This window comes from Primulina tabacum, chromosome 9 (genome assembly GCF_025594145.1).
Source record: "Primulina tabacum isolate GXHZ01 chromosome 9, ASM2559414v2, whole genome shotgun sequence".
Lineage (NCBI taxonomy): Eukaryota > Viridiplantae > Streptophyta > Magnoliopsida > Lamiales > Gesneriaceae > Primulina > Primulina tabacum.
The window spans coordinates 37,095,784-37,106,873 of NC_134558.1; the positions used below are offsets into that span (position 1 = coordinate 37,095,784).

General features: G+C 31.0%; 1 protein-coding gene across 2 annotated transcripts; it reads left to right on the forward strand.

The window, feature by feature from the left end:
- Positions 1 to 7,283: 7,283 nt before the first annotated feature.
- Positions 7,284 to 10,552, forward strand: LOC142555759 (beta-amylase 1, chloroplastic-like). Of its 2 annotated transcripts, XM_075666836.1 has the most exons (5): positions 7,286 to 7,459; positions 7,599 to 8,017; positions 8,979 to 9,189; positions 9,298 to 9,414; positions 9,515 to 10,552. In XM_075666836.1, the coding sequence occupies exons 2-5, from the start codon at positions 7,791 to 7,793 to the stop codon at positions 10,301 to 10,303; spliced, it is 1,344 nt and encodes a 447-aa protein (XP_075522951.1). In that variant the 5' UTR covers positions 7,286 to 7,459; positions 7,599 to 7,790; the 3' UTR covers positions 10,304 to 10,552. The 2 variants fall into 2 exon arrangements, with proteins under 2 accessions (XP_075522950.1, XP_075522951.1); XM_075666835.1 differs by having other exon boundaries at positions 7,284 to 8,017.
- The last annotated feature ends 538 nt before the right edge of the window (positions 10,553 to 11,090 follow it).

The following is an 11,090-nucleotide window of genomic DNA, read 5'->3' on the forward strand; positions in this document are numbered from 1 at the left end:
CACGAATTCATTTGTTTAATTTTATATTATTTCGTTTTAAGAGTTGATTTAACATTTGTTCTATTTTATTTAATTTATAATATATTACTTTTTTAATACTACTTGCTTATATCAATAAACATATTTTAATAAAATTATGAATTGTTAGTTTGAATTAGTGCATACGAAACCACCAAAATTATAATATTTTAATTACGATTGTTGCTCATGCAAAATAATATAAACAAAATCATCAATCACTATGGTTATGAAACGTAATAATTACATCAATGTGAGTTTATACAATATAAACAAAAAATGAGATAGTCTCAATTAAGTCTCTACCTTATTCAATAGTCAATACTAACAGTTTATGAGTATGCACAACAAACCTTCAAAACAGAATGAGTTTGCCATAACTCATTGCTACTACTTAAATAATAATTCACCTAAGTGTAGGTTGTCTGCAAGTAATATATTTCGTAAGTACGAGATCGATCCTCAGAGAGGTTATTTTGAGTTTAAATTTATTAATTTATAGATTACCAAATGCAAGAATGAAGTTTACAAATTATAAATTTTGTCAAGGCTTGATGATTTATTCTTAGTTTATGTAATATTGTTTAACTAAAAGTAAAACAAAAGAAACCACCATAAATAATGGTTCCAAAAAAATTAAACACACACATAATATAATATAGTTCCCACTATAGAAAATACCGAATTAACTGATATTTTATATATAGTACCTATGATTATAATTATAACTATATAAATAAATAATTGCATAAAGTAAATGTTAAATTAAATCATTATATTTCATTTAGAACAACCGGCAGAGTCACGCTATTGCCTAAATGAAATATATTGATTTAATAAGTTAGTTGCGATAAAGTAAATGTTAGTTGCGATAAAGTAAATGTTAGATGCGAAAAATAAAAGTTAGTTGCGATAAAGTAAATGTTAGATTGTTAGATGTCAGTATTAAATCATAATATTTCATTTAGAACAACCGGCAGAGCAACGCTATCGTCTAAATGAAATATTATGATATATATATATATATATATATATATATATATATATATATAATAATAAGTGATGAAATATTTATTGTATCAAAATTAAACAACAAATCAAGATAACCACTTTAATGGTATCAAGCATTTGATGTAAATTGATAACAACAAATAATTCATTTTTATACCTACAATAAAAATAAGTTAGCTAAATGAAAAGAAATAAAGAAAGAATATACAAAATATTAACAATCTTACTTCACCAAAAATGCATCCTCTTCATCTTGACATAATAGATTTAGCTTGCCATAAGCTTACTTTTGATCAACACTAAAATATCACTCATAGTTGAGAACATGAAAGAAAATATATTGGAACTTAGAACTTTGATACACACTCACACTATATTTTACAATGAGATAGAATGATTCTCAAGCTAGCACAAGGCCTCTATTTATAGGCCAAATGAGAGAAAGGGTCAAAATTTTTATTAATGCCATGTAGTTGCAATAGTATTCTTTGTCTCCTTCAAGTTCAATTCCATGTCCCTTCTTTCAATGCTTTGTTCCACGACTTTAATCACCGAATTTGACTCTGCTCAAAACGGCAAACATGTGGGGAATTGTCTGTAGATGAATTTGGCCACTTGGTTCACCTCATTTGGTTAAATATTGAAATAGTTATGATTTTTTTACTATATGCTGGTCATAGTAAAAGTAAATTTGTCATCTTTTTTATATTTGCACAATTTGATCATCTTAATGAACTTTTTAGGCAATCATGTCTTCTGCAAAATTGTAGATAATTTGTCAAGAATTCCAAACATGTTTGAGTCACCTCCATTTGAATTTTCTAGCTTGAGTTATCATTATTTTACCAACACGTAGAAAACCTGAAAATAAAACATATTTAGTAAGACAATTAAATATAAACAAAAATACTAAAATAACATAATTTTATAATTTTAATGAAACTTAAATTTTAAAATACAGGTTTTAACATATAATAAATTATTAATTTTAAGTTTCATCACCCATATACCTACGCACACAATAATATCAACATAAATTCAAATTTTTTTGCATAAAAATTAAGTGAAAAAAAGGAATTCATATTTGTTTAAAGAAATAGGATTGATGTGTTTCACGACCGCATCTATACACACAGAATTGGTGAGATAATAAAATAAAGAGTTTGAGATTAAGAAATTGATGGTGAATAGGAATTAAAAGATATGGGATATTTTTGTAATTTGATACGATAAAAAGATTATTTTGATAAATTAATTTAAGCTAAAATTGATTATAGTAAAGAAAGATTTGACTATCTTCTACTTTATTTATTATTATAAATTTATATCTCCGGAAAAAAAAATGTGGGGACCTGGACGCTAATCATGTTCTTAATCATCATTGGGACTAATTAATCAATTATAATAAACAAGGTCTAAATTTTTTTTTTCTTTTAAAATGCGGAATGTAATGGGATTCAATCTAATATACATATCAGTATTAAAGTACTAGTCCTGTACTATATATACAATCATTCAAACTAGGGTTTAATAATTAGGTATCAAGTGTCTGAACCCTATCTATAGCAATGTCAAGTCCGTGGTCTCCACTCTAATCACGATCTATGTTCATCTCCTCGACCCTGAACTTGTCCCACCTGTTGTCATGCACACATACAAACACGACAACAGCCGGATAACTCCGGTGAGAATATAATCCCAGTATAAATCAACGAACATGCAATCATATGATAAACATAAAAGCATGGACAGATAACAGCAATATGTATCAAAATCTGAAACATAATCAATATAAAACTGTCGACAATGCTCGTGACTCCACGACTCAGACTAGACTCAATCCTAGTCTAGGGATCCCGGTTTCAATACGTTGGCATTCCTATATCGACCAACAGTAATAGAAGAAACTCCGATTCTATCCACGTCGATATAACCAAACATCCAGTGTCTTGACCTATCCGTCACAGACTGTGGCACAATCGCCAACACACTATCTTGTGACATCGTGCAATGTGCCCGTGGCGATCCCACCACTATCAGGCACTTCTGTCACAAGATCACTCGTCTAATACTCATCTATTACATGCTTCCTATAAATCAATAGAACATCATATAATAATCAAATCAATGCATATAATAACAATAAGTATGTGATTTAGGGAAACTCAAGTATATCATACTCGAGTCGTTCTCCCGGCACCACATTGACTTATACCTTTCGTTTGTAGTCCCGGTCTGAAACAATATCAGTTCTGAAGTCAAGACTGTCTCTGTAAATCTGAAACGATATATCGAGAATCATAATATCAATATTCCATTCTCAATTTACCACTGAATCTGATTAATCTGAATTTAATCAAATCATCGGCATAACGACACAATCTCAATATCCCCGTGAATACAATATCAACAACTATCAATTACAAATCATAACTCATATCCGATACAATCTGTAATCAATCAATAATCTAAATCTGTCCGGTTTTCAGTCCATATAATCAGAAATTCATAACAATTCCATAATCAATCTGTTCTTCGATCTGACTTCGATTCTACGATGTGTAGTATTCCCAGAACACATAATAATGATCAAATAATAATTTCTCCAATATCATAATTTCAAATGATAACAGAACTCAATAAAACTTACGTCCAGTCGTAGCTCTCGTCGAGAGGAGTACGGTACTGTGTCCGGAATTAAATTCTGATAAACGGATCACTCGAATCACAATTTAAAGCTTGAAAGAAAACTTGACAAATCCCCTGAAGCTTTCTCGGTTTCTTCTCTGGACAATTGAAAGAAAGTGAAACTTATATATATCAAACAAGCATGGCAAGACAAGTGTCCACTTAAACCCAAAATTGCACTTTAGCCCCTGAACTCTTCACTATTTGCAATTCAGCCCTCAATAATTACGAAATTGCCATCCAATAATTACGAAATTGCCATCAAATTTAAATTAAGTATTTTTCCACTTAATTACAAAATTGCCATCAATAATATTTTCTTTTCGGGATCTCATAAAATTGATAACATCTCGGGCCTTACAAAAAATGTCATTTTGATTTGGAATATTTGACTCATTATGATTTTAATCTTATGAATTTTAATTCTAGTACTTGTATTTTTCAATTTTTTTTTATTTTTCAGGAAAATGTTGATATCACACTAAATACATCGTCTCATATAAATACTATATCACCGTCACCAGAAAAAAAAACTACAATTTCAAAAAAAGTTAACAAATAATATATTAAAATTGAAATGTGATAGGATGGATAATCAAAATCACAAATAAACTAATACAATATTTTTTTTTGTGATTTATAATATACCTATATTATAATGCAAGTAGTATTATTAACCACGCATAAGGATTTGTGACATTATTTTGTTTAGGGGGGTGTATTAATTCTATACTTTCAAATATTTTTAATGAATTTTTTTAAATGATGGACTTTTGTGGAGTTGATAGATTTTTATTGACTTTTATGGAATCTCATAGAATTGTAAAACAAATTTCATATACTCTTATAGACTTTTTTTCAAGATTTTTGTAGATTTTTTCATAGAATTATGTGAATTTTATAGTTTATAATTGTGATTTATTTTTTATTAATTTTTTTAAAATAATTATTGGACATATATAACCTCTTCAATTTTAAAATATTTTTTTATTTATGAATGTAAATGAATTTTACTTACTTAAAAGTTAAATCAATTTAATTTGTGAAAAATGACAAATGAACTATCCAATTTATTGAAATCAAAATTTCAATTATTTATGTCAATTCAATATATTAATGAATAATATTTTTATAAGTTCATAATAAAATTTTATTAAAAGAACACTCAAAATAATGAGTAGTCTTTTATAAAAAAAATCTAATCATTACTGACAATTTGATCAATATCGTTCTACATTCCATTGGCTATGGTATCCCTCCATGCATTAACATTTGCTCGTTGTTGTTTTTTAGTATTAAATAACTGATCAAAGTCGTCACCTTCATAAACTTGTGCTGATGAAGACAATTGAGCTTAATTATCTAGTTCAATTTGAAATTCATCAAATTGACACTTTTTTCAAAGAAAATTGTGTAATATAGCACATGCCAATACAAGCCCTGTTAGGGGTGGGAAAAAATACCGAATTTTCAGTATACCGAGATTACCATAACAAAAAAATATTGAATTTACCGAATTTTAAGTATACCGAAGATTTCGATACAGTACGGTAACAATACCGAATTTTTCGGTACGATAACGATTTCCAATTTGAAAATTTTGGTATATACCGAAATACCGAAAAAATATACAAAAATTTTAAAATATATAATATTTTAAAACAATAAATTATAATTTTTTTTAAAATGCAAGGTTTTTTTGGTTCGGTATACCGAAAATTTTGGTATAGTATCGGTATGAATTTGCTTATACAATAATTTAATATATAGATTAACTAAAATTAAATAAAATAATTAAAAATAAAATGCTATTTAATAATTAATAAAAATTTAAATTTTAATTATGTTTTTAAAAAGTACAAATAAAAGGAAAAATAAATAGATGAGAAAAGAATGAAAGTTTGTATTGAATTTGGGAGATTTCTCAATTATAAATGTACATCCAAATCTTTAGGTTGAATCAAAGACTTTTGTTGACATTTTATTGTTGTACCTTAGGCTATAAGTCTTGTACTTAATAGAATTTCATAGAGTCATTAAAAGTCTATTGACATTTTGAATACCTATAGACTTTTGTAAAGTTTTTAAAAGTCAAGTTTGAATACCACATGACTTTTTAAAATTCTACAAAAGTTTACATTGAATACCACTAAACTTTTATATAGTATATAAAAGTCTAGTTTGAATACCTCTAGATTTTTAAACTCCATAAAAATCATTAAAAGTTTATAACCAATACACCCACCCCCTTGATCTCGTACACAACATCTGTGAAAATTTTATATTGCTAAAAATCCGTTTACAGATCTTGCACGGACGATGGTATTCATATGTTCAAGATTTGAAAATATATAGAATTGATAAATGATGAGATTTCCAGCAATATCGAGATTTTCACATGGATACTATATTTAATTACCTCTCATTATTTTAACATAATATATTATATATAATATTTGAGTCATAACATAGACAACATATATAATTTCTTGGCATAATTCTTAGAATCTCGAGATACCCTCTCTATTTCTTTTTCAGCCCTCTTTTTTTGTATGAAAAATTAAATTTATATAAAAATATCAAAACAATTATTAAAAATCACAAAATTATAAATTTTATTTATAAATATTCAAGTTCAATTTCGGTTTCTTTTAAAAAGAGTATTATAAAAAAAATCAACTGAACATGCATACAACACATACATACGAAGGTAGTTGTAAATTGTAATTATATGAATGGTTCAATTTGAAAATAGAGCTGAGATTTGAAAGAGATTGATTATGATTAGTTCCAATCGAAGCTTGGCTTTCAATATTCATGTGCTGATGATATTCGTTTTGTATTTTTTAGAAAATGAGTTACGTAAACATGATGAAGAAGCAATTGTCATAACAAAATATCATAAAATTCAAACCGAAGAGATTGGACACGTATCTCATTCCTTTTTATATACTCAAATTCCTAAATATTAATTTACTCATAGTCGAGTAAAAAGAGAAAGAAAGCGAAAATTCCCTATCCTTTCTTCGTACTAAACAATTTTATATCTCAGTTTTCTGAGACGGATATTTTATTTAGATCATTCATATAAAAATATTATTTTTTATTGTAAAAATAAACATTATTGACTTGTTTCATCAATAAAAATTCGTGAAACCGTATCATAAGAGACTACTCTTCTTTCTTTTATATAAAATACTTTTTCATGAATGACCCAAATAAGATATATATTTTACAAAATACGATACGTGAGACCGTCTTACACACGTTTTTGTCATTAAAAAAACCCCACTCCATGTTGTTAAATAAATAAATAAACTTAAGATAAGATCATGTATTTATTTATTTTTTTTGTTTATGGTGTCTCAACTCATGTCTAATTCTTAATGCTTTCATTCTATTTATTATCAAATTAAATTTAAAAAATATATATTTTGAAAAATAACCGTGGAAACCTACAAATATATTATAATTATAATAAATAAATGAAACTATACACCCAATAAAATTTATTCAATAAATAGTATATATACAGTCGCGTTTGTTTGGAAAAACAGCTGATTTCAGGGTCATTCCTGTTCCCCATCAATTTTTAGGGACCTCATTCGAACTGGTGGTCTACGTTGTTTCGTAGATAAAAAATAACTTTTTTCACGTAAGCATACACTGGGACAGTATCATTTCTACAAGCAAATCATTCAAGATTCAGCGCTAAAAATGGGGAAAATGCAGCTGCCGTAAGGTACGAATTTGCTAACGACTGAATTCTCATCCTAATCTCACCTGCAGCCACACATTTGCTGTGTCCGTACACGATGGCGACGCGGTCGCCATCGGCTCCCAGCTTCTCTGCCCCCTCGAATAACCTGCTCTTCTTACAGCCCCTTTCGATACGGGTCGGGCCGAAATTTCCTTCTCGGGTCCTGGAGAGACCTGCGATCACCTGCCGCCTCAACCCCTCGTCCGATGGCGAGCTGGTGTACGAGCTTCATTACAGCCATCGCCGCCGTGTGGGTTCATTCCCGGTTTACGTTACGCTGCCAACGGACGCCGTGGGGCCCACAGCGCAAACCATGAGGAGGAAGAAGGCGATGGCGCAGTCGTTCCGGGCGCTAGCGGCGGCGGGTGTGGAGGGGGTGGTGATGGAGGTTTGGTGGGGGCTGGTGGAGAGGGAGTTTCCAAGAATTTATGACTGGCGAGGGTATTTGGAAATCGTTTTATTGGCTAAGCGTTTCGGGCTGAAAGTACGGGCGATGATGGCGTTTCACCAATGCGGGTCGGATCCGGCGGATCCCAGCTGGTTGGTAACCATCTCTAAATTCCATTTACCTCAGCTGTTTCCCCCCTTTTTTTCTTGCTAAGTTCTATGCTTTGCTGCGTGTCGTAGCTATTAAGTTGAAGATCTATAAATGGAGTTTGCTGATAGTTTTCGACATCCTTGGATATACTGACTAAGACATGATGGCTTTTCATGATGTGCATGTTAATCTATGTATTCTGATCCTATTTATTAAATTTAGTACGACTTGATTTTATTCATTATTTAGTGAGGTTCAGCAACTTAAAGAAGTGGCAAAAGCATAAACAGACAAGAGAATGTGCTAGACGATAAGAAGGACGCAGAGGTGGTATTATACTTTTCGACTTTGTTCCCTGGTGTCTTGTAGTGTTAAATCAGAGCCTTTATCCTTGGTTATTGCACACCAATGGAAGTCTTCCAAGATGATCAGGTAGCTTATAAAGATGTTCATTTAACAGAAATTTTACTTCAACACGCCCCACCAGAGGTAAAGGAGTCAGTAACTTTGCTGATTGAAGGGGAACTGAATCTGTTTGGTTTAGTCCAAGATGAATAACGAATACGATTCTTCTTATTCACACTTCTCAGCAGGGAAAGTGTCTAAATGCAACTGATTAGGGAGGGGCAAGTCGAGAAGTGAGAAGCAGGAATTTAGCTGTTCTTCATATTCACTAATCTGAATCAAGTGAAAATGGGTTTGTAGAAGTTCTATCTATCCTATTTAGGAAAATGAAATCAAAGATAAGATCAGGACACTCAGTTTCACTCCTAAGTTGCATTTGCATTTGGTTTGTGTTTTCATCTTAAGTACAATGAAATAGCAATTTTGCCTCACTGCCTAGAATTGAGTTTGTTTGATCTTTAATGGATTATATTTGGCTTAATTTTAGTTTCCTTTCTGCTTTCTTTTCCATTGTCCTTTCGATACTGTATCACAATTTCATTCTTTTCTATGGACAAGGATTCCTCTCCCTCGATGGGTACTTGAGGAAATGGATAAAGATCCAGATGTAGCATATGTTGATAGATTTGGGAGGAGGAATATGGAATATATTTCTTTAGGATGCGACATTTTACCCATTCTACATGGAAGATCACCTATTCAAGCATATGCTGATCTCATGAGGAACTTCAGAGAAACGTTCAGATCATTTTTTGGTGGTGTTATAACGGTAAAAATGACCTTCATAATGGGCTTTCATCAGCTGTTTATGTTCGTTAGTTCTTATAAATGTGATGCCTCGTTTGCAAGATGTGGTTTTCATGGTGCCTATTTTCAGGGGATTCAAGTTGGGCTAGGTCCTGGAGGTGAACTAAGATATCCATCATGCCCTTCTCAGAAGCTTACATGGGCTTGGCGCCCTCGTGAACTTGGTGAATTTCAATTCTATGATAAGGTACCCTGAGATTTAAATATCCTGAACATTGCACAGCCTTTTTTTTTTGGATATTTTTCACTGAGTTTCAAATTATAATTTTCTTTACTCAATTTGCCAGTATATGCTTGCATCTCTGAATGCCTGCGCCCATAAAATAGGAATGCGTGAATGGGAAGGTAGAGGGCCCATTGGTGCCACTGATTTAATGCAAAATCCAGAAAATAAAGAATTTTTCAGAGACGATGGTGCATGGAAGACACCATATGGAGAGTTCTTCCTTCAGTGGTACTCAGAAATGCTGCTTCAACATGGGGAAAGGATTTGCAGAGAAGCGGAGACTATATTCAGGGGTAATGAAGTTAACATGTCCGGAAAAGTGGCAGGGATTCATTGGCATTATGGCACACAATCTCATTCATCTGAGTTAACATCTGGATACTACAACACCTCAATTAGAGACGGCTTTCTACCAATTGCTCGCATGTTTGGTAGGTATGGTTTTACGCTGTGTTGTCCATGTTTTGACATGCGGGATGCTGAAGAACAGCAGACTAATCCAGTTAGTAAACCTGAAAGTTTTCTCAAACAACTTATGCTGGCTGCACGAGTTTGTGACGTTCCACTGGGGGGAGAAAATTCTTCTAGAAATTTGGACGATGAATCATTCAAACAGGTGTTGAAAATGTCCAAGTTATACTCAGATGGACTTGAAACACCTTCGTTTTCTTTCAACTTGGTTAGAATGGACAAAAGTTTGTTCGAATATCGTAATTGGGTAAGTTTTACAAGTTTTGTAAGACAAATGTCGAATGTCAAAATGTCTCAAGCCGGCTTAGATTTTGGTGGCGGCGAGATGACCCTTTCTTCTCCTTCTGCTTTTTTAGCTGGAGCTATTCATGCATCCTAGTAAGATACTTCATTCCAGATTTTATGGATCGATCTTTCCATGCCACAAGAGTCATTGAGCTAAGTACATAAAAAATATCAGTATTTCTGATGTGATACCACTCATCATCTTCTTCATCATCATCAGCCATTGGTTGTAGATTTTGTAATTTTTCTAATTATTATTTTCTGATCTTTGGAATTGATCATTGGTTTCAATTTCTGACTCCATGTATTGCACGATAAAATAGTGAATTTCTGCATTCGATAATGGGTGAGTAAAACTTTAGCCTGTTACTTCTTTCCACTGTTAAATTATTTCTTATGTGCCCTCTAAAATAGGAAGAATCTTCAAACTTTAATGAAGTTTTATTATCTGCCAAATTTTTTCGTACAAACCAAACTAATCGAACTAAATCAAAATCGATTCTTTTTGGTTTGTAGTTAATCGAATTTTTGTGTGAACTTTTTTAAAAACCGGGTTTTTATTAAAAAAATCGAAGTTTATTAACAAGTTGATTTACTCAATTTATCTTTGTATTTGCACAAACAAAAGAAATCTGACCGAATATACCTTTTGTCCCAAAAGTGTGGTTTATTTGGATACAAACCAAAATGATAAATTTTTATTTCGTTTGGTCAAATCAATTATGCCAACAATTTTGGTTTAATCGAAATTTCTTTATTCTTAGTTTTAGTAATATTATTGTTATTATGATTTATTATTGCTAGTTTTATTAATTTTAAATATTTTAACATTAATACTGTTATTATTAATATATTTATTATTAAATTTTTAATCAATATGA

Coding starts and splice junctions, on each gene's coding strand:
- LOC142555759 (XM_075666835.1), top strand. CDS start 7,533: ATGGCGACGCGGTCGCCATCGGCTCCCAGCTTCTCTGCCCCCTCGAAT. Junction 8,018..8,978: donor GATCCGGCGGATCCCAGCTG/GTTGGTAACCAT, acceptor TCTATGGACAAG/GATTCCTCTCCCTCGATGGG. Junction 9,415..9,514: donor AATTTCAATTCTATGATAAG/GTACCCTGAGAT, acceptor TCAATTTGCCAG/TATATGCTTGCATCTCTGAA.